The sequence below is a fragment of the Selaginella moellendorffii genome, unplaced genomic scaffold, assembly GCF_000143415.4.
Source record: "Selaginella moellendorffii unplaced genomic scaffold, v1.0 SELMOscaffold_44, whole genome shotgun sequence".
NCBI lineage: Eukaryota > Viridiplantae > Streptophyta > Lycopodiopsida > Selaginellales > Selaginellaceae > Selaginella > Selaginella moellendorffii.
The window spans coordinates 207,688-230,563 of NW_003314305.1; the positions used below are offsets into that span (position 1 = coordinate 207,688).

The window sequence follows — 22,876 nt, forward strand, 5'->3', positions numbered from 1 at the left end:
TTTTCTAGAGGAGTATATGTAAAGCTAACGGAGAAAGCATTAAAACAAATGGAAGAAGAGTATCGCTTGTACATCTTTTACATCTTTTTCTTTCTAAATATTTACAACTCGGAGAAGTATCTAGAGGAGTTGAAGGCCAGGCATTGTGAAGTTTCAACCAAGGTATTAGTGGTTCTGGAGTTGTTTGTTTGTGATGGTTTTGCCATAAGCCTCTCCACGGTGCTTAAGTTGTGTGGGAGCCTGGTGGATGTGTGGCTTAGAGAAGGAGAGGGTCACTCCCAGGCGTGTAGAAAACAATGCTGCCGTGTCAAACTCAGTAAAAGTTTTTGGAATCTGACTTTGTTCTTATGTCAGGATTTCAGGATAAATACAACACAGAGAATAGGCCTTGGCCTTGCTTTAGAGGGCTTCACTAATAAGATCTACGAGGCATAGAACATAGTTAAATTCATCACATTTGTTCCTGTTATTTTCAACTGCAAATGTGTTGTCCCATCAAGCCAGATGACTACTCAGATTCTTCTCAGATAATTCAAATTCTCTGCTTGAGAAAGTTGTGATCACAACAAACAAGTACTTCAAGCCACCTGGATTGCTGTTAAGATTGGATCGTGAGTTAAAAGCTCTTGGATAGATTTCTTTCGCCATTTTTTGCCGGTCTACACAACTTTAGTCACATGTAAGTTCATTGGCTACCTCATTGTCAATGCCACTTTGTTTCAGTGCGCCAGATAATACTAAGATACATGCAACTTAGGGAAGGTTAGTATGACACATGTCTTGGAGCTTCCTCTTCATAGTGGCCTCCCATGCCTCACTTCCATCATCAATAGTACGTGATGAGTGAGAACGAACGAAATGCCTTTAAAAGAATAAAAGAATAGACAGATTTACATAACATATAATATGTATAAAATGAGCATCTCTAGCAAATTTCTCCAGTTGTACCTTGAAGCATTGTCTGCTGGTACCGGAACTAAGTGACTTGTGCAACCTTTCTGAGCCACCCAACTTCGACAACACTTGGGCCATAACAATCCTCTTCTAATGTTTTCTGATCAGACAAGTTGCATCAAAGAACTTCTTAATTTCATGATTGGAGTTTAGACTATGACCCTTTACAGGAGTAGTGACAACATAAGTAAGTGAAGGTTTTTTTTTCTAGATTCTTGAGAGTCCAGAGCTGGTTGCCAGAATCTGGTAATTGAACTTATAGATGTATACTCTTTCTCTTGGTTTTGAAGGTATTCTTAATCAACTTAGTTGCAAAGACTAATGAAGAGCTCATTGAATTGCTAAAAGACTTACTGGTGGTGGGGAGAATGCAAAGAGAAACTCTCCCATTCTTTTTTGACAAATTGTCAACTACCAACCTTAGAAAAGGATAATCCCAGGATCTTTGCCAATAATTTCTTCCCCTCTTTGACACGGCTAGAGTGGATGCAAGTGCTGAAGCTGCATTTTGCACCTGCAAAGTTTCTGTGACCAACTTGTAGCATTAAAAGCTGTAAATGACTATTCAATTCCACTCCTTTAACATGGCTCTCTCTTTTCTTTTTTTTTTTAAACAAAACAAAAAGGCTACCTAAGACGCCACCAAGTCTCATTACTGGGAGAACCACCAAGTCTCATTATAGGGAAAAACATCATAAGTCATTGTTCTATTATTTCTTGGCCGTGAGCTGGCTCCATGACCTTGAAACGCAGTTGAGTAGGCCACATTGTTGGCGATGAGCTTTTTTTGACGCAATGAAGCGTTTCACTCAGCACAGCAGCGATCACCGATCAACCCAGGAGAGTTGCTCCTGGAACGCTTGGTAACTATGCCTTCTAGCTGGAGCGACATATCAAGCTTCCACTAGAGTAGACAGAGGAGCTTACCGATTCCGTGGAGGGCTTTGGCTGTTATGGGAATATTCACTCAGAGCAAGATTTAACACTATAAAAGACTCTACTAATGAAAGAAAGTTTGCAATTTCATATCAATTTTTCAGCATGCGGATTTACACAGATTTTTAAGAGAAAAGGTGAATCCTTGCCACAAGAACTAAGGGTTTAGATCGATCACCCAGCAAAATGCTGCCACCAGCATGGTTATATGTGAGATGGCGAGTGGGAGTACCTTTGGAGTGGATGCCAGGGAAGGCATGTACTGCCCTAGAAAGCACACTAATAGAACTTGTCACTCAGGAGTTTGATCACAGTGAATGAAACAACAAAAATAAGAATATATCCCAATTGGAACCAGTACATCCTTTCATCCTGAGACTTTGACTAAGACTTTCCCCTACCATTTTACCAACTTTCAACTAACCTCTCGTCACTGTTTCTCGAGCTCTTGACACAATAGACCGCACCCCTGAAGGAACTCTATGAACATGTCCTCCACCTGTAACTATTGAAACAAATATCCATCGATCGTCATCTGTGGTGGAAAACGCAAAGTCCGTAGTACAGGCTGTGGCTTCCACCATCCGAAGTTCCAATGAGGCATAGATAGCAAAAACTGCATCCAGCGTTGCCTAAACAGACCAAACAAGTTATAAGTCAATGCGAAACAAAGTACAAAGCGTTCATTTACACACCTGTATCAAAGTCCACCATCCCGACTCGCTGCGTAGCTCCTCTAACACAGCCAAAGTTGGGAATGATGATAAGAGATGACATTTTCTCCCCAGTGGCTACACCACCAAAGGTGATCTTGTTTGGATCCCGACTGGCACGACGAATCCGCATTCTCCGGTCTAGGCATTCTCCAAGAGCTTCCTCAAAAAGGTTCCCATGCTGCTTATACTCGTAAACAATCTGCCCATGAACGTTGGCTATTGCTGGTGTTATGTGTAGCAGCCCCATGTCATGTCTACACGATAAGACGTCCGGAAGAGTGACCACTCCAGCCTTATCGTGAACGCGTAAGTTTTTGAGGAAGATCTTGCAACGCTTGGTAAGCTTGCTTGCTTCTGGCCTTACCCCGTGGATGGTTTCCAAGAGAGCTGCGGTGATAAGCTTGATAAACCTGCCTCCTGCGTCATTCTTCCGAAGATCTTGGAACCGTTGCTCAAAGGACTGGCAAATGCTGCCCAACTGAGGGTGTCGGGCAGCAAGAACAAGCGTCCACAATCAGCCCTTCCCTAAGGTACTCTAGGTACAAAGAGTGGTATGACATCACGCCTAACATCCAGGTATCTTGTTTTGCATATCGGCAGCACATGACAAAATTGTCAAAACCTCTTTTAATGCTCCGAGGAATCAAACATTACCTTTAAAAGCAGCTACCTCAAACGCTATGGCATTGGTAAACCCATGTTGCTCTAAGCTCTAGTTCCTCAGCTAGCCGCACACTGCATCCTTCCACGTAAATTAATAATATACCCTTGGATTGTAACCGTCAATCAAAGTCAAAGAAAGTCAAACAAAATCAACGTAACTCCTGTGCTGCTAGAGGAGCTCAAGAGGAATAAGCAGTTCTGATTTCGTCTATCCGTATTTCATGCCCAAAACTTCGGTTCTAACTGCCTTCCTCTTCGTCTTCGTTGTCTTGTGGAGCATTGAAAAGGTCGGTGTTCTCGGGGAACACGAGACCAACGTCCGAGTTTAAGATCGACGGAACCACCACTGGGAAGTCTCGTATCCGTCCGTAAGATGGCCCAGCCTCGAGCGCTTCTGGTTCAATCCCGATGAACGAAGCTCGTCCAACAAGTCCGGGACCGGTGATGGTTATCACGCTGTCACCTTCGTCAGCAAACTTCACCACCGGACGAGACCGAGGTGGAGATGCCCGAGGAGGGGAAGCTGCCGCTGATGCTACTTCTCCTAGATTGCTATCCGGTCCAAACTTCACAGTGGGCCGAGGCTTAGCGTCCGCTGGTTTTGGAGCCTTCTCACTGACTTCCACGACTTGAGGAGCTATGGATATCGAACGACGCTCGGAGATCTTTGGTGGTGTTGCTGCCGGAGCTCCCGTAGTTGCTGCCACTGCTGTGCTGCTGCTACTACTAGCCGCGACATCTGGAGTGTTTGGCCTGCTTCGAGGAGGAGTAACACTCTGCTTGCCTGGCGCCGACGAAGTTCCTGCGGCTGCTGCTGCCAAAGCTGCTGCTTCCGACGGTCTCAAAGGCCTCACAGACTTGGCTCGAGGAATAGTCCCTTTGACGTAAGCTAAAACGTTGGGCCGGCTGTATGGAGGATTGAAACCAGGTGGAAGCTCTGGAGCCGACGTTGGAACTAGCTGAGTGCTGTTGGCGTCGTGTTTTATGTGAGAAGCCGGCGGCCTCGTTTCGGGTCCAAAGTGTGAAGTAAAGATCGGATCCACTTTCTGGACTCGTTGGCGCATCGACTCAATGCTAGTCGATTGATCCCCAGCAGCAGCAGCAGCAGTAGCTGTAGCAGCATCGCCTTCCTCCACCACATCAGCGATTGTTCTTCCAGTGACCACAGATCCCAGCATGTTTGGATTCTCGTAGAAGTGAGTTCTTTTCCTTAGAACTGGAGCCAAGCTCAACGGAGAGCCACCACCCGCGGGAGTAACTTGCCAGCCTCGAGAAGGACTTCTTGTCAGCTGATACGGTCGCTGCTGCTCCGGAAAGAGCTTTGGCCTCGGACCACCTTGCTGCTGCTGCTGCTTCGCTGATCCTCCTCCTGAAGATTTTCGTGATGTTTGCGGTGGTATGGCTATGGCCGACTGTCTCCGGGATGATCTTCTTCCTAACGAGTCCACTGAGGCTCGAGGTTGGACAACTGTGAATCTTCGGTGAAACTCTTCTTCTGTCTCATGCTCCTCGTCGCTGTCGTCGTCGGATTTGGAGGCTCGAGCAAGCAACTCCAGTGTTGCTTGTTCGTCATCAAGGACAGGAGCTTTGACGTAGAACATGTCTTCGTAAATGCTCGAATCCACGTTAAATGAGAACCGTGGTGCTTTGGCACGTATCTGTAGGACAACAGCAGCGCACGATACATCCTTGGTCACTAGAAATTATTTTACCTTTGCATGGTGCTCTTCTATCAAGTCAAGCACCTGGCGGACAAAACTGACCAGGAGAATCCGGCACTCTTTCGTTAGCTACACGAGGACTATATAAGTGTGGATGCACGGAAAGGAAACGATCCTTGCTTACATCTTGTAGACCGTCACCTTGGAAGAGGCTCCCTTTCTTAAAGAGAAGACGATAGATCTCATCCGAGTAGCGAACTTCGTCCTGGAGCCTAGTAAGCGTTGGATAATCATCGTTGGGTTCTCTCCCTAGAAAATGATGACAAACAAAGCACTTCGGTGACTGGAAACTCTTCCAGAACAGATTTTAGTTACCTGGATCAGTCAAAGACATTATATCCCAGAGAATCAACTGCTGCAACACTGCGCTCTCCTGCCTGTCCGCTTCAATCGACACAGCTTCGATCTCCTTTTTCAGATCAGCCATCTCGGCATTAGCTCGTAGTAGCTCCAGCTATTCCAGCTAGTATCTGACCCGAGTTAGAAAAACGAAAAACAAAAAGGCTGATGCAGAGGTTTCTGGATTACCTGAAGTGCCTGAGCTTCCTCGCCATGAAGAGAAGCAAAGAGGCGCTTCTCGGAAGGAGATAGCGCTAACAATCCCCGGATCTCTCCAACAACAGCGCGAGCGCAGCGAAGATCTCCTGGACAGGAGAGAAACAAAAAAGCAAGGTTTAGCTCTAGAAAAGTTTGCGTTCCTTTACCTTGTAGCTCTTCTCTACTCTCGGCAGCGAGAACCAGCTTCTCTGTCCATTCTTCCTACAAAAAAGAAGAACAAGAAGAAGAGAGCTTGAGCAATCAAGTTTGATAAATACATACGCACCAGATTATCACGGGACGAGGCTGCTAGAATGTAAGTCTCGGTCTTGGAAAATCCAACGTGTTGTGTGCCGATGTTAAGATAAAAAACATATCTTCGCAGCTTGCCTCCAACATCCGCGGACTCTTTGATCGTGCAGCCCTCGATTGGAATAAGTCCCAGAGGAGTTTCTGTCTAAACGAAACAAATGAAACAAAAACAGTGGCGATGGTCATTTCTATCGAAACTTGGATTACCTGTTGCTCGCTTATAAAGTAGAAGAGAAAATATCCCTGTAAGACGAAGTAGCGGCGTTTCCACGATGTAAACCGCCCTCCGCGCTTCTCCAGGTAGCCAGCAATCTCTGGATCGCCCCACAAAACTCTCTAGGATAGAATGCGCGTGTTGTTAGATCGATGATTTGGGCGAGAATCCTGTTGCTTACCTGGTTTTGCATCCCCGACAAGGTAGTGGTCACGGATTCCCTGGGCAATCCTTCCTTGGCAGCGGTTTCTCGCTTCCCAGCCTCTTCCTTGCCCGCCATTTTGCTTCAAGCTTAGTAGACCTAGGGCTTGCAAGAAGAATATCCTCAATGTTTGTTTAAACTTCAAAATTTGATTGCACAAAAGTGAATTTAAACTTTGTAAGAAATAACTCTTAACATTTATGTCATTCATATTTATAGCAAGTATTTCTTGTGGATATGAGATTATATTTTATTCTAACTTTTAATTTACCTTTTTTAGCATATATTTAACATTAATAGTTTTAGCATGATTAATGAGAAAAAATTATGCATATGCAACCTTTGTTCATCTATATCTATTGTTATAAAATAATTTTTTATATCATGGACTCAATCTTCCAAAAGTTAATATTTCCATATATTTTTTAACTTGGGTGGTTTATAGTGTATAAACTTTAAAATTCATGCAATTGAAAGCAATTGTAAAACTTTATTATCTTCAAAACTTGAAAAAGGATTTAGTTAATTAAGTTTAATTACCTTAACTCCTTTATTACTTTTTTTTTGTTTTCTTTATTTAATTTGTGAACTTCTTTTGGTAAATTCTTAATCTTAATATCTTGAATTGTGGTATAGCCTCAAGCCCAATCTTTTAACATGGTTTCAGCCTCTTTCATAGCATCTTTAATATAAATTTCCTCCCTTTAATTTATCATTAATATAATTTTATTATGCCATCCAACCAATTGCGTGCATGCCTTTATCAATAAATAAAATATTTTTATCAAATGGTATAATCTTACATATGTCGATTCAAAGTTTTTAGTAAAGTTTTTGTGTATATAATAAAAGTTGAATATAAATTACTGAGACAATCCCTTTAATACCAAATATAATATACATAAATTTGGAGTCAAACCTCAAGGGCATTGTACTATAGAACAATCTGGTATACACTAAAATGCCCTATAAACACCAAACTCCATATATTTAGCCTTTTTACATAAAATATTATTAAATAAAATTTAGCAAAATTTTAATATACTAGTGGTCTAATGCAAGAAGATGGTTACCCCAACTTGGGTTTATGAATATATAATAAAAAGCAACATAACCTAATAGAAACCAAATTAAGGTCAATCATGCTTTTAACCACTATTCTATTTTAAATTTTGAACTCCTCTCAATTGGCCCATGAAGGAGTTTGTCTAACTAAGTTAAGTATGCTTGACTAATAATATTTAAGAATTCCATTCTTATACTCTTCTGATTAAAGACTAATTTTTCAACTAATTTGGATAGAGACTAACAAAGGAACTGGTAATATCAACCTTTTACCATCATTGAAGTAAAATGAGAATCTAAAAAATGACTAATATCTTTTGATATTTAAAATCACATTTGCGACAATTTACGTGGAGAGGAAAAGGTTCTAGTCACTTTACAACAAAATTTCTGCATTACAATATGTTAGAATTAGCAAAAGAAAGCAATAAAGCATAGAATTCTTATCATAAACATATAATTCTTGAAAATTCAGTATAAGTAGTGTCTTTAAACATGATCACTCTAGATAAGCTAGCTTTTGAAGAGTATATAAGATAATGTGCTTTTCTCAAGGATTTTTTAGGCTGCATTACAATAACAATAACATAATCTCTTCTACACTTCTTCTTTGTACTATGATAGCTTTTCCTCCACAATAAGGTAACAGAAAAATTTATAACTCCACTTTCATAACTTTGTTTTTGTTTTTGGTTTTTCTTTTTCCCAGAATTATATGAGCTCAACAAAAGGGTGTATGTTATTTCCGTGGGATTGAGTGTGTGTGAGTCGCGGTGCTACTGAGACTTGGATTCTGATTTGGGTAAAGCATGAGCTTCACCGTCTATCTGTGTCTCTCAGGCGTATTTACATGTCCTACTGAGACCAGCATGGACCCTCGACAACTACGACTTAACAGTCCAGTTTGAATTGGACGATGACGCGCTTACCAAGACTATCATTGGCACCATTGGAGATGTTAATTCATATCAGCATCCAGATGCAAAAGGTTACTCGATGTGTGCTGCGCAAACTACATCTTTCAGCATTTCCTTCCCTTGTCTCTCGTCCATTCCAGTATGCTCTGCTAAATTCTACGAACAAAAGAAGGAGAAGGGAGCAAATCCTATCAACAAGGTGCGTCATCACTCTACTCTTACTGAATCTAGGAAACTAAAACAAAGATGGTGTTATTTGTTTCTGAGTAAGTTTCTCCAAGTGTTCGTCCACACACCGCCCTCGATTCGAAATCCTCCCACTGGCTTTCCAGCCTCGAGAACTCTTTTGGTGTTCATCATGGGCCAGCTCCACACCAGGACGTGAGCAAAGCAACCTGGGAAGAACTCTAGGATCTCAGAAACTTGCCATGATCTTAAAATCATGTTTTCTTCCATCCGTTAGAAAAGTAGACTACACAAAAACTAAACTTTGATGTACCAGGAGTCTTTCAAATTGAAGCTTGTGCACTAGATGATGGCAGCTCCCTTCTCACAAAAGCAATCTCATTCAAATACTAAAGAAACTTTCAGTATTTTACCTTGATTGACAGGCTGATTACCAATATTCTATTGACCACATCCACGACATTCTTTTCTTACCGTCTTATCGTTGGGAATTCCAGAGACAATAAGCTATCGAAAGAACGCAGAGAAAAAATCTAAAGGATCATTTGGACAGTCCCGGGAGGAGGAGACTCTGATTTCAATCGCATGCAGCCACGGATGGAACTGTGATGGAAAGTCTTTGTCAGGAATCGTTTTCATGGGTGCAAAATGGAAATGGACGTCTTTACTGCGAAAAGAGGAAGAAATGTTTCAATCCTCTTCGCCTTGACCTTCCTAGTTCTTGTACTTTGAACTCCTTTTCGAGGCTGTCCTGGTCCTGACCAGATGCTCAGGTGTAAGCCAGAGCAACGAATCGCCGCGACTCATGTTACGTAGCATCTTGATAAAGTCCTGCCCGGGCAGATTGATCCACTGCGTAGAAAAGCTAAACAATTCAGATGTCTTTCCAGAAGAACTTCGATGCTCTAAACGTTATTACGATCGTACCTGGGGCATCTCGTGCACGTAGTCCGAGTAGGGGAAGTTTGGACAGTTTTCACCCCGGAACTTGATGTAAGCTCGGTCATAGATCCTGTGATTAAACATTTTATCAAAAATCTTTCTAGAAAAGAAAGGAAACAAACCTGGCTGCGGCTTCCGGGGTGCTGGATGACCCGATGTATATCTGTTTGTTCTTGTCGACAGCCCTGATGGTTATGGAAAAAAGAAATCAGCGTGATTGTTTAAGAACTCACTACTCTTTGAGAAAACGAGAAAACGAAGAAGAACATACTCACCAAATGTGCGCCTCCCACCGCTCGACTCGCTTGTAGAACGAGACTCCAACGTAGCTGGACGACTTTGCAGTGTATCTCCTAGCGGACTTTGGGGGGGTTCTTTTCCTTTTGCTCGCTTCCTCTTCCAATCCCTTCGGAGCAACTGCGGTCTTCTTCTTAGAACACTTAGAGCTCGAGCTGTGAGACGAAGGCTTGATCGTGGTAGTTCTCTCAGTCGCAGAGCTCGAGCTGGACCTCTTCCTCCTCGAAGAAGAGGACGTAGTGCACATCCCCGGGGTGGCCCAAGTGGCCATGGAGAAGGGCTTCTTCTCCTCTTTGATTACCAGATGATCATCATCAGCCCGCTCACCATTGCCGTCGGTGGAAAACCAAAAGCTTGCCGGTTCCTCACTGCCACCTTCTTTATTCTCGGATTCAGGAGCCAGTGATGAAGAGGGAGAGCTTTGAGACTCCACTGTTGCCATCGCTGGTGAGAGCGGTGCTAGACGACGTCGCTTTGTTCTTGGCGCCCTCACCACTGCTGGAGCTACCGGGGGCAATATAAATGCGGCTGCATGAGCACGAGAAGGAGCTGCTGGAGGGTCTAGCAGTGGATCATGCTCAGCTCCATCCATAGCTGCCAGGAGGCCGGGATCAACTGGAGGGACTTCCAGAACTTTTTGAGCTCGAGCTGAAAGAAGATGGTGTGACGGCCAAGGAGAGCTTCTAGCTTTGCGTGATGTCGAACGCCGGCAGCGCGTGCCCTTGACAGTGGTATCTTGACACCGGAATCCCATTGCAAGAACTTGCACAGCCAGAAGCTCCATCGACGAGCAGGGCGAGAGCAAAACATCGGTTGGAGAGGGGCGGCGACTGGGTTGCGTCTGCAGCAGGGCGGCAGTTTCAGCTGCTACCGTGACCGATCGAAAAGGATTGACGCGAGGCATGATCTAGCAAAACAAGTCGAAAATGAAGGACAAGAGAGCAACTTCTAAGAGATTTTTCTTGAGAAGAGACCGAAGCAATTGCTCCTAGAGCACGAGGTCGTGTTTATTCAGGCCAGCACTCAAACAAATCGGGGCCGTCCACGACAATTCCCATTGACGTGAGCCCATCGCAGCCGCCCATTAACACTACCATGGCTTTCAGTGCCACTAGATTCGCGCCGATTCGCGCCCGTCGCGTACGGAATAAGACAACTGTACTTTCGTACATGGTCAACCATAGGGACGGATAACTATCGACACTGCATTGAATTGTTTCCTAGTCATCCTCATTCCCCCGGAGTGGTCATGCACAGACAATAAGAAATCTTGAGGCAACAAATCCGCGGCATGCATGAGACAGCTCAATTGGAATGAACCACGTACCTTACTATGCTTGGGTGAACGAAAAGTAACAGACGTTTGAAAGTTTCCAAACACCCGAAGAAAGCATGGAAACTCCAAAACCAAGAGTCACTTTAGCAAATCCTGGTGAAATATTTCTATAAAGCCACCTAAAGAATACTTGCATACCAAAACAGAAAGTCACTTCATCAGTTACCATCAAGGAATGTATCTTTAGATCCTTCTGAAGTATTTTTCATACTTGGGATTCTACAAAGCCCTCTGTCGTCTATGGGTAAATGGTTAAAACAGGATTTGAGTGAAGTTCTTTCTGTGATCGACCATTCTTTTCTCGTCTATTCCCATCCAGGAGGTGAGTAAATTCTTATGGTCTTCCACCATTTTCCCCAAGATCAAGCCATGATGGCATTCACGCATTACGCCTTACTTCCGTCCACTGCGCTGGATCCAACAGCCTCCATGCCCGAAAATATGTGAAGATTGAAGTTGCTGGCCCAAGCCACAAGAGCAAAAATGCGAACACAAAAACACAATAGCCGGCAAAACGTGGGAGTTCGTCATTCGAGATTAGTGTGAAGGAAAGCGGGCTTCTTGGCGTTGTATGAAGGAGAAAAGGCGTTTCAGAAATCCTTGAACATAGTGTGATCAATGGCAGTGGGAGCTGGAGGAACAGAGCTCTGGCCAGCCGCGGGTCAATGGGATTCTATGATGCAATCTACAAGGAGGGGAGGATCGAAACATCTGTAATGTCAACGTTTTCCATGATCTCCCCATGGTTCGTCCAAACCCTGCAAAAGTATATGGTTCGAGTGGCGTTGGTGATCTTGTTCTTGCAGAAAAAATTAATATTTATGTTGATGGTATTATTGCTGTTCCTTTTGTGCTTGCCTTCTCCATCACCTCCTTCCTCCACAGTCATCCATGTCTGAAAGAGTCACAATCGAAGATCTGGATGCTGGCTCTATCACTGCTGAAATCTCTATGAGCTCCAAACACAAGCAACTCTAAAACAGCCTTCATGACTATAGTAATAAGCTTTATAATTTTGCTGATTAATTGCTAGAGGCCAGAGGCCCTATATACTTCTAAAGTATGCATGGTCTTCTGCAAGTAACTGTATAAGATGTTTCAAGCATGATTTTGTTTTCCTATTAAATGCCAGGGCGTGGGTTCAAATCCCACTCTTGAAATGGAATTCAAATTATGCTAAGTATCGGTGCTCCTATTTTATTGTGTACATTGCTAGTTCCAACTCCAAATTGGAAGTCCAAATGGACCTTCAAATTAACGATGGTCGGCTCTCCAAACTCAAGCAAGCAGCGGGTGGCTACAATTCTCACCAGTTGCTTACTCCGTTGCCTGGCCAGCTGTGATAGACGATGCTGCCAGTTTCAACGCCAGTTTCCTCTCGAGTTTCACGTAACCTCCTCCAGACTTTCCTAGACCCTCTGGCTATAAAGAGAACAAACAAGAGTATCTCCTAGAACAAATATGGAAAGCTTACCTCGATGAAACCAGCAAGACAACTTCACATTCGAGGAACGTACTTTGGTTGATGAGCAAGCAATGCTCTCCTTGATCTCTTTCTGGATCAATGACACGCATGATGACAATTTACATATTGAAGTTTTTGCTAGTTTTGTGCGAAGGAAACAAGAAGAAAGAAGAGGAAATTTAAGACATCCTCCATTTCCCCGATTCTAATAGGAAGAAGGCGACGCTCCGGGTCGGTTAGAATCGAGGATAAACCTATTTTGTAACTCGACCTCTTCTACGCACGCGACGAGGATCTGGCAGATTCTTCTTGGATTTTCTCGCATTGCTTGGGGCGGATCACTGCGTTGATCCGGGATGACAGCGTGGCCACATTCGAGCTGGAATTCGCAAACCACCACCGCCGACGAGGTGAAATCTTGAATCTTCACGTCTCGGTGTCGGGGTGATTCTGGCAGTGACGTCACTGAGCAACTGCTGCTCCTGGAGGATTTCGAGGATCTTGCGCCAGAGATCACTATTCCAGGGCTGTAATTCCGCGTTGCGGAAGATGTAGAGGCCCTGGCAAGCTCGCGCAGATTATCCAGGATTCCTCCATGAAGGACATCTATGGAAGATGATGACAACGATGATCATGAAGTTGCTGCTTGAATGCTTGAAGAAGTATCCTCCAGTGTGATGCTATCTTGTTGCTGCAAAGGCGTGGAGCAGCAGGATTCAAGACAATGACTTTGCTCCCTCAGGCGCTTCCCTGCTTCCATCCCCAGGCGACGGGTTTGAAGCATCTCTTTCCGTGTGGAGGATGAAGCTTGCAGCGCTTCTCAAGCCGCTAGAACTTCCTGGAGAGCTGATACAAGCTCCAGTGCACTGCCACGAGTGTCCAGTGTGGACGAGTTCCAGGGCGAGGAGAACACAATAATCCTTCTGTCGCTGGTGAGCCCTGGAAAGATCGGCTTCCTCCACATCGCTAGTGTAGCTCTCTGTCCCTGGGCCAGCGTCAAAGATAGGGAAGTGTTTATTTCTGAGTACAAATCCACTGCTATGCTTTATTGGTCATATGGAAGTGGTCTAGTGCATTTTCACAAGTAGAATGCACACTCCAACGGCTTAAGTTAGAGGGTCACACTCCAAGATAGGTGAAGTTCACCATGATGTGGCTTCGAAGAAGATGGTCAATCGGAAAACCACTTGGTGTCTTGGCAATTGAGTGGAAGAGTGCCTTAGGAGGAGTTTTGCATTCCTTAGAGCATAGTGGGTGGCTAGGAGGTGGAGGGATTATGAGTAATGCAAGAGTTTTGTTTAGCTTTGTACTTTTTTAGTTTTTTTAACAAGGTTTTGAAATCATGTTTAGCATAAGCACTATCCTTCTCACCTCGTCTTTTGGTTTCTATAAATATTCTACACATTCTCAAGCACAGTATTCTTTGTGACTCCAGAAACTATCCTCTTAAAGAGCCATTTGTTGAACTTCTCAAGGGAAACTTGCATACATTTCTGAATTGTTATCCTATGGGATCCTTGGGTCATATCTAGTGGGGAAGGAGAGATGGAGCCAATAAGATTAAGCCATCTCAGCAAAAAGTGACATTGTTCTTTTAGACCTAAACAATTTTCCTCCCCAATGGCTTTATGGGAGTGTGATTCCATTGTGGGGGTAGTGGGTTCTTCAACATTCAAGGTAAGAAAATTGGCTAGATAGGCTTGAGAAATTTAGGCATTCTTAAAACCCTGAATACAGCCATTTCTGAAAGATCTTAGAGAATGTTGTCCCACTGGTGAGAGTTTCCTTCTCTCATTTTCTCTTGACACAGCCAACAGTGGGAAATGATGACATCATTATGTCCAATGCTTAATTTAAACAAGTATTTCATTGCTATGTATTCTAAGTAGTATATTAGAATATACATTTAAAGACAAATCACTATGCTCTTCACACTAATAAATTTAGTGTCCTATTTATTAGTGCCTTAAACCTAAACCTCTACTACTTGTGTCTAGTTAAAATTCATGGGTGTAGCATTTTCCATTTTATCAAAGGCAAGTTTTGATTTCCACTCAAAGCTGAGCAAGTAATCCAAAGAAGAATTGCAAAAGTGATTGTGCCCCATAAATCACATGGCTTATATACTTTTCAAAACTCAATAGCTTTGTTGAAGTGACTATGTTAATCACACTATTATTAGCTAACATACTATAGTGTAGACCATCCCTTTGACTTTGAAAGGCAACGTAGTCTATTCTTTTGAAGTGTTGAATAAAGTTGCTCTTTCATATTACAAGGTTTATACTAAAGTTCATACAAATCGAAATGTTAATATATGCCAACTTTGTTATTCTTGAAGAAGAATTGATTGTCTTCCTGCAATCAAAATATTAATATGTATAATCTTATTCAATTGCTAGAACAATCAAAATGTTCAATTTTGTTACTCTCTCTCTCTCTCTCTCTCTCTCTCTAAACGAAGTGAAAGTGAAAGTGATAAATGATGAGCTGATTAGCTTCTCCAAGTTAGAAATGCTGAAATTTTTTAAAATTTACCATCTTTACCCTTTAACTCCATTTTATTACCTCATACATAATTAATTTATTCATATCTCCATCAGTAAGACTATGCAACGGCCATGTCTCGTCTTAAAAAATGGTGCTACTAAATATTTTAGATTGTGAAATGTGATGGGACAATTTAAAGAAACAAGAGTTTTTATCCCACATATGACACTAATGCTATCAAACATAAAAATTCTATTCAAAATGTGTAAAAGGCAATTTCCAATCCATTTAGGTTATTGCTTAACAATCTCTAAATGCCAAAAACATACATTTGACTAAGTTAGAGTTTATTTGCCCCACCCAATTTTCACTCAAATTTATGTAACTTTATCAAAATGCACATCACTTAGAATTAAAATTCAAACTTTCCTCAACATCCCTTTGTTTTCATAAAGAGGTTTTATATTAAACCTCTTTCTAAACCGCCGAGCCTGAATTTAATTATGCTTAGAATATACTCCCAGCTCTCATTTCTTAAAGCACACATCATCCACCTTGAAAAGGCTTTGGGCAATCGTGGTAATATAGGGTGAATGTGTGTCACAAAGCACTAAGCAATCACGATTCATCAGCACCAGACGAGGACGCGACCGTGATCCCGTGCTTGACAAGCAGCTTGTTGAGATTGGCAGCCGAACAAACCTCGTACTTGACCGCCCCGCTCTCGGGCACCACATACAGCTCCGCCAGCTCCAGCTTCTCCGCCGAGAGGCTGGTGCTATCCATCGTCTTGCTCAAAACCTTGAGCGCCAGAGCCACCGCCTCCTCCCTCGTGATCTCATCCTTGTAGTCTTGCTTGAGCATCGACTGCGCGGCCTGGTTGTTCGCCCCGATCGCCCCCGCCTTCCATCCGCCATAGTTGCCGCTGGGATCGCTCATGTAGAGCTGGAAGCCATAGCTCGAGTCGTAGCCGGCGAAGATGAACGACACCCCGAATGGGCGGAGGCCGCCAAACTGCGTGTAGCCTTGCTTGGTATCGCACAGCGATCGAACGAGCTGCTCCACGGGCATGGGCTCCTGGTACGAGAGCGTGTAGCCCTGGGCGGCGACTCGGGCGGTGTTGATGAGGATGTTGGCGTCGGCCATGATCCCTGCCACCGCCGCCGCGACGTGCCCATCGATCTTGTACATCTTCTCTGTGGATCGCGACGCGGCGAGGAGCTTCGATGTGACGCGCTTCTCCGCCGCCAGGACGACGCCGTCGCGAGCCAAAACCCCAATCGCAGCGCCCGCGTTGCTGATCGCCTCCATGGCGTACTCTACCTGGTAAAGCCGCCCCTCGGGCGAGAAGATCGTGGTGCGACTGTCATACCGCCTCGACATTCTTGCTTGCTCGCTCTCCTTCGCCCTAGCCCGGATCCTCTCAAGAACCCTAAACTTTGATTAGGAATAATGCCAAGAATGTTCAAAGGATATGCTTAGAAATATTCGTTAGCATATTCGATTTTCAATTTCGGCAATTTCATCCATAGCTATGCATGCACACGATACAATCACCACACGCTGGTCCTTTTTTCTCCATCGGCAAAGACACGTCGCCTCCCACTGCCAAGAACAAGCGAAAGAAGGAATGAGAGAAGGGATGAGAATGGAAGTTTGTTCGTACCCATCGTGTAAGAAGCGGTCGGAAGATTGAGAACTGTGGTCTTGATCTTGGTCATCAAGTTGATGCTGTTCGTGACCCCTTGTGATCCCACGCCGCTCTCACGGATTCCCTGCGAAACATCCAGAAAATTATAGTCACAATGCATTGCTTTTCGAATTATAACTCGACCTGGAAAGGGAAGTGATCGGGACCACGAGCCGGAGCGGAATTTATTTGGATCGTTCCGCTTTCCATGGCATCGCTCAGGAGCATAGCTTTATTGATATCGGATGTGAAAACACAGCCCTGCCACGGGAAAACGAAAGGACGTAACCTTCTTTTGGTTTCCATCGGGAATATGAGCTTACTTGGAGTCCATATTTGCTAGAGTTGCAGTGCTTGACGCCTTCTTCTGGAGTCTTGATGCGCATGACCGGTATCACGGGGCCAAAAGGCTCCTCCCACGCGATTCTCATGTCCGTTGTTACGTTATCGATCAGCAATGGCCATATCAGGTTCCCTTGCCTCTTCCATTCCTGTCGTGAAAATTCTTTTCAAGCTGACTCATCCAAAAGGAAGTTATGACCGACTTGCCTGGCAAAGCTTCGCATTCTTGGCTTTTGCATCCGTGACCAGGCCTTCGATAAAATTTGCCGACGCTTCAGTCACAACGGGGACAATATCACAGTTGTTCTCAGGAGGCCCAACTTTCAGCTTTGCCACCTTTGCATTCACGCTGGAAACCAGCTTGTCTGCTACGGATTCCATCACCAGCACGACTTTAACTGCCGTACAGCGCTGCCCACTGCAAGCATGAGCATTTTCAGACCAAATTGAGGGACAAAATACAAAAGTATGCACCTGAAGGAAAAGCCTCCTTTTATAATGTTCGTCGCTGCCAGTTCAATGTCGCCATCCTCAAGAACAATCATAGCATCCTTCCCACCAAGCTCCATTTGCAGCGGCACCATTCCAGCCTTCTTTGATATCGACATCCCAGTGTCACAGCCACCCGTAAAACTGCACATTGAAACCAATAACCAAATACTTCTATAAGAGAAACCAGCCTACAGAAACATTTCTTACCTGATGCAGTTTACTAGAGGATGGGTGGTAACATAATCGCCAAGCTCTGATGCTTTGATCGGAACACACGAAAGTAGCCCCTTTGGAAATCCTGCCAGGTGAAAGCAATGCATCATGTGTAACGTTGACACCGAGCCCTGCGTCGGTGGCTTGACCACTACAGCATTTCCAGCAATGAGAGCGGGACCGATCTTTGAGCAAGTCAAGTTCACGGGATAATTGAATGGAGGAATCGCCAGAATGACTCCAAGAGGGGCCTGCGAAAGGAGTTAAATCAAACTACTGTAGCTCATAGAAAAGAAAGAACAAAGACCAACCTTCGAAGCAAGGCACAGCTTGTTCCTTGGATTTCCGGGAAAAGAATCCGAGAAGAGAAACTTTCCCTCGGAGAGTATCCTGATTCCTTCCGCAGTGTAGGACAGCAAATCTGCGGAGCGAACAACCTGAAAAGCCCAATCAAACGAGTCTGGAAATGCTGCTTACTTTGCAGGATCAACGTTTTTTTATGAGACCTCGGTGACGGAATCCTTGGCTGGCTTGGCCACTTCTTTCACCAGACACTCGGCGATCGGTCCCTTGTTCTTTCTCATGATCTCTGCCACCTTGTGGAGCATTTCGGCTCGCTTGTAGAGCGGAGTCTTGGCCCATATCTTCTGTGCCGCCTTCGCACTTTGGAAAGCTTGGTTCACCTCATCCTTAGAACAAGCTACAGTGACAAGAAGAAGAAGGAAAAAAAAAAAAATCAGCTCATGTTCAGAGAAAACTAAGAAAAGATCGAGTGTAAGCAGCAAAGAATGCTATATAGCTACATTCTAGTACCCGAACCATGCAATGCTTCTATCGGTTAACAATCTCCTGCACGAACCATGCAATGCTTATCGGCTAGAATGGATGCTATAGCTGCAATGCTGCTACCAATCTCTAGAATGGATGCTATAGCTACATTCCAGCACCTGTGATCTTGTAAGCTTGCTTCCCAGCCACTGTGGGATTGTAGACGTATGAAATATTCCCGGACGAGGAGAGCCGCCAATGTCCATCGGCGTAGAATTTGTAGACATCGCCTTCGATTATCTCCTTGAATGTGCCGGTCCCGGCCATTCTCCCACCGGCGCCGCCTCGCCAAGCGACATAGCTCCTCCTCTTTCTCTTGCCCGCCCTAAAACATGCTCAAAGGTCCCCGTTTCGAATCCTGGAAGAAAAGGCGCGAAAATTCTAATTGCATATTCGAGAATCTCCTGGAAAAGCGAGCATTCTAATTCTTTGCGTTTAGGGCTAGGGCTCTTGGCTGGAAGCATGCAGCCCGACGGAGAGGACGCCATGGCGTTGCCATCGCCAGCTGCGGCGGCGCTCGTCGCCACCGCCAGCGTCGCGACGCAAGCTGCCGTGGCGAGGCAGCGGCATCGCAAGCGCAGCCACGAGGAATCGCGAGTAAGCTCTACTCCTTCTAGGTCTAGATTTTCCAAGAATGCGATTGAAATCTCGATTGCCAGAGCGCGGATTTCGGTAGAACAAATGGGGAGCTTCTTGTGGACGATCGCAACAAGTACCGGAGCATGAGGACTCGAGTCCAGTCGTCGGTGCTCATGATCGGTGGCTTTGCGCTCATCGTCTATCTCGGCCACCTCTTCATCGCCTTGATGATCGTGGTCATCCAGGTGCTCATGGCCAAAGAGCTTTTCACGCTCGCGAGAGCTTCTCACAGGGAACGAGATGGACAGCCGGGCTTTATTAGGCTTAATTGGTACGTATATTTTTTTTGTTTCTTCTTTGCATATCAGGCTTCCACACCTTGATCTTGTGCAGGTACTTTTTCTTCACAGCCATGGTATATGCCTACGGTAGGTTCTTGAAAAAGCAGTTTGTGAATACCATCTCATCCGACAAGATTCTCCTCATGATCTTCAGCGGGCTCATCAAGTATCACACGATGATCTGCTATCTGATCTATATCACAGGTTTGTTGTTTTCTGACAGCGTGTAGCTGATATTCTACTGTTTCTTGTAGGATTCGTTTCGTTTATCCTCACCCTTAAGAAGCGGATGTATCGGCAACAGTTTGGAGAGTTTGCTTGGACGCATATGATACTGTTCGTCGTTTTCGCGCAGTCGTCTTTCACTGTCGCAAATATTTTCGAAGGCATAATATGGTCAGTGCGGCGTCAGTTCACTTTATTTTACTCTGTCTCTCACGTCCAATGTCGTAGGTTTCTTCTCCCGGTCTCGCTGATCGTGATCAACGATATTGCTGCCTACTTGTTTGGATTCTTTTTTGGACGAACGCCTCTTATAAAGCTGTCGCCGAAGAAGACTTGGGAGGGCTTTATTGGTGCTTCTGTCACGACTATAATATCTGCTTTTTTGGTAAGACCACGAGTGAGAATATTTGCAGTAGATTTTACTGTTGTAATTGTAGCTGGCAGATATCATGGGAAGGTCACAATGGCTGATTTGCCCTCGGAAGGTAGCCCAAACTACCTTAGTCAATTTCTAATTTGAAGCCAACAGTGGAAGTATCTTTGTAGGATTTGACAGTGAGTTGGCTGGAGTGCGATCCGGATCCCGTGTTTAAGGATGTTCAATATCAACTTCCGTCCTGGATAACCTTTGTGGTAAGGGAATTCTTGTCCTTGCTGTAGAGTCACATTTCTCTTTGGCAGACACGCCGGGAGTACGTAGAGGTGATGCCTTTGCAAATTCATGCACTTGTGTTTGGATTGTTTGCCTCGAGCATTGCCCCCTTCGGTGGATTTTTTGCCAGTGGCTTCAAAAGAGCATTCAAGATAAAGGTACGATTTAGCTTGGCATGCAGCTTGTGAGCATTTACGCTAACCACCGTTGCACAGGACTTTGGAGACAGCATTCCCGGGCATGGAGGAATGACAGACCGCATGGACTGCCAGGCATGTCACTTTTCCTCAGATTTTGTGAACCGTTGTTTTGCTCATACTTTGCGAACCGCAGATGGTTATGGCCGTGTTCTCGTACATTTACCTCCAGTCCTTCATTACTTCACACAACTACACTGTAGAAAGCTTTCTGGCGCAGGTATTCGAAGTTATTTTCTTGCCCACTCCTCATCTTGCTTCTGGTGTTTGGTTTTGAGAAGATTCTAGCCCATCTTTCCAAGGAGGAGCTGATAGAACTCCACTTACGGCTTACAAATATCCTGCTGCAGCAGAACTAAAACTAGTAAGTATGTGGATTTAGTCCCGACCAAGTAATTATTTCCGTATCACGCAGGCTTTTGTGGTCACTTGTAGGAGCTGCTGTACATTGTACTGTAACTTCTAGGCTGGTGTATAGCTTTTACGTTGCGAGAATCGATTCAAGTAGCATATATACCTGTTCTTCGTTATTCAACGTGGCGACTATCTGCCACGCGTCACGCGCTAACTGCTGACACAAATCGGACGGCCCACTGGTCGACAAGTGTTAGTCGTCAAAATGGTCACTTTCCGCAACGAATCGCATACTAGGTCTGCTTTTCTCATTCTCGAGCTCCAGGAGGTAAGCTCCATTGTGAGAGTCTGTAGCGTAGTTTCTCTATCTGATGTGATCTTTGTTCCTTGGCAGTTTCTTAAGCTCTAGTCCACCAAAATGGCCAATGGAGGGACCGATGTCAAGCAAGGCCCCAAAATACTCCTGGAGAAGGTGCCACACCTCAAGAGCTTCCTCCCGGACTTGCGATCCTATCCCAACCCGCTCTACCAGAACAGTTACTTCCATCCAGTTCCGGGGTTTTTCGTCACGGACAGGGAGGCCATCGCCCAGAACATCGTCATGGACGTTGACAAGCCGGTCGATCAAAACCAGCGCTACTTTGCTCGGGCAGGGCCTCGAGAGCGCGTCTTCTTCGAAGGCGAGGAAGTGAAAGTTGCCATCGTGACGTGCGGTGGCTTGTGCCCGGGGATGAACACGGTCATTCGCGAGCTGGTGAACGGTCTGTGGTATCAGTATCACGTACGTGATATTAGGGGGATTCAGGCTGGCTACCGGGGATTCTTCTCTTCGGAGCACGTCCCGCTGACACCCAAGGTTGTGGATCACTGGCACAAGCAGGGAGGAACCAGGCTGGGAACTTCCAGGGGTGGCTTCGACTTGCAGAAGATTGTGAACGCGATCCAGGATCGAGGCTACAACATTGTTTTCCTCATTGGAGGGGATGGAACTCTTCGTGGTGCTGTGGAAATCTTCAACGAGATCAATAAGCGCTCGCTCAAAGTCTCCATAGCTTGTATCCCGAAGACTGTGGACAACGATGTCGGCATAATTGACAGGTATCCTAGATTAAAAAAACGAACTTTTCTTCTTCTTTTTCCTTTCGTTTTCGACAAGTGTGAGTAACTTTACGCGCTGGTGCGCAGATCATTTGGTCTCCAGACTGCTGTGGAGGTGGCACAGGAAGCCATTAGTGCAGCTCATGTCGAGGCGGAAAGCACTCCAAACGGCGTCGGGCTTGTCAAGGTTATGGGACGCTACGCCGGCCACATCGCCGTGAATGCAACGCTGAGCAGCAGGGACGTGGACTGTTGCCTCATTCCGGAGATCAAGTTCTTCACGCAGGGCCAAGGTGGACTCTTCGAATTCATGGAGCAGCGGCTGATGGACAACGGGCACTGCGTCATCGTCATGGCGGAGGGTGCCGGGCAGGACTTGCTGGACGAGAACTTGAAGGAGTCGACCAAGGATGAATCCGGCAACGTCTTGCTCCGGGACATCGGACTCTGGCTCAGCACCGAGTTCAAGAAGTGGTGGAAGGAGAAGCACCCGGACAAACTCTTCGCCGTCAAGTACATCGATCCGACTTACATGGTTCGTGCCGTCCCAAGCAACGCGACCGACACTCTCTACTGCACCATTCTCGCTCACTCGGCGATTCACGGGGCCATGGCTGGCTACACGGGCTTCGTCGCAGGCCCAGTGAACGGGAACTACTGCTACATCCCTCTGGAGCTGGTTGCGGTGACCAAGAATCCAGTGGACGTGAACAATCCATCGTGGGCGTGGGTGCGATCGGTGAACAACCAGCCAGACTTTGTTCCTCCGGGCGATGATCGTCACAAGGCGCAAGAGAAGGCCGTCCAAGCCAACTTAACACATTGATGTGGTTTGGCACAAAATAAAAGAGCTATGTTCTTGTTTAGAACAATAAGCATCCAACGGTTGATTTTTAAACTATTTTAGGGTAT

General features: G+C 45.2%; 5 protein-coding genes across 6 annotated transcripts; 2 read left to right on the forward strand and 3 right to left on the reverse strand.

Annotated features, from left to right (window-relative positions):
* Positions 1 to 3,356: 3,356 nt before the first annotated feature.
* On the reverse strand, positions 3,357 to 5,584 carry LOC9647853 (uncharacterized protein DKFZp434B061). Its single transcript, XM_024685454.1, has 5 exons — positions 5,519 to 5,584; positions 5,306 to 5,453; positions 5,115 to 5,239; positions 4,982 to 5,059; positions 3,357 to 4,927 (listed from the first exon to the last, which is right to left on the reverse strand). The coding sequence occupies exons 2-5, from the start codon at positions 5,415 to 5,417 to the stop codon at positions 3,509 to 3,511; spliced, it is 1,734 nt and encodes a 577-aa protein (XP_024541222.1). The 5' UTR covers positions 5,418 to 5,453; positions 5,519 to 5,584; the 3' UTR covers positions 3,357 to 3,508.
* A 9,915-nt stretch (positions 5,585 to 15,499) lies between these two features.
* On the reverse strand, positions 15,500 to 16,378 carry LOC9647856 (proteasome subunit alpha type-4). Its single transcript, XM_002980319.2, has one exon. The coding sequence runs from the start codon at positions 16,334 to 16,336 to the stop codon at positions 15,572 to 15,574; it is 765 nt and encodes a 254-aa protein (XP_002980365.1). The 5' UTR covers positions 16,337 to 16,378; the 3' UTR covers positions 15,500 to 15,571.
* A 47-nt stretch (positions 16,379 to 16,425) lies between these two features.
* Positions 16,426 to 18,820, reverse strand: LOC9647857 (NADP-dependent glyceraldehyde-3-phosphate dehydrogenase). Its single transcript, XM_024685278.1, has 10 exons — positions 18,638 to 18,820; positions 18,197 to 18,390; positions 18,002 to 18,127; positions 17,685 to 17,941; positions 17,460 to 17,618; positions 17,193 to 17,403; positions 16,967 to 17,134; positions 16,788 to 16,904; positions 16,620 to 16,728; positions 16,426 to 16,558 (listed from the first exon to the last, which is right to left on the reverse strand). The coding sequence occupies exons 1-10, from the start codon at positions 18,783 to 18,785 to the stop codon at positions 16,476 to 16,478; spliced, it is 1,572 nt and encodes a 523-aa protein (XP_024541046.1). The 5' UTR covers positions 18,786 to 18,820; the 3' UTR covers positions 16,426 to 16,475.
* A 144-nt stretch (positions 18,821 to 18,964) lies between these two features.
* LOC9647858 (phosphatidate cytidylyltransferase 1) lies at positions 18,965 to 21,024 on the forward strand. The gene is made up of 12 exons (XM_024685281.1): positions 18,965 to 19,115; positions 19,178 to 19,428; positions 19,491 to 19,642; positions 19,693 to 19,834; positions 19,892 to 20,048; positions 20,101 to 20,148; positions 20,210 to 20,296; positions 20,345 to 20,473; positions 20,531 to 20,587; positions 20,649 to 20,732; positions 20,794 to 20,876; positions 20,928 to 21,024. The coding sequence occupies exons 1-11, from the start codon at positions 18,981 to 18,983 to the stop codon at positions 20,869 to 20,871; spliced, it is 1,320 nt and encodes a 439-aa protein (XP_024541049.1). The 5' UTR covers positions 18,965 to 18,980; the 3' UTR covers positions 20,872 to 20,876; positions 20,928 to 21,024.
* A 42-nt stretch (positions 21,025 to 21,066) lies between these two features.
* Positions 21,067 to 22,847, forward strand: LOC9647479 (ATP-dependent 6-phosphofructokinase 2). Of its 2 annotated transcripts, none has more exons than XM_024685279.1 (3): positions 21,067 to 21,194; positions 21,261 to 21,964; positions 22,052 to 22,847. In XM_024685279.1, the coding sequence occupies exons 2-3, from the start codon at positions 21,285 to 21,287 to the stop codon at positions 22,788 to 22,790; spliced, it is 1,419 nt and encodes a 472-aa protein (XP_024541047.1). In that variant the 5' UTR covers positions 21,067 to 21,194; positions 21,261 to 21,284; the 3' UTR covers positions 22,791 to 22,847. The 2 variants fall into 2 exon arrangements, with proteins under 2 accessions (XP_024541047.1, XP_024541048.1); XM_024685280.1 differs by having other exon boundaries at positions 21,154 to 21,206.
* Positions 22,848 to 22,876: the final 29 nt, after the last annotated feature.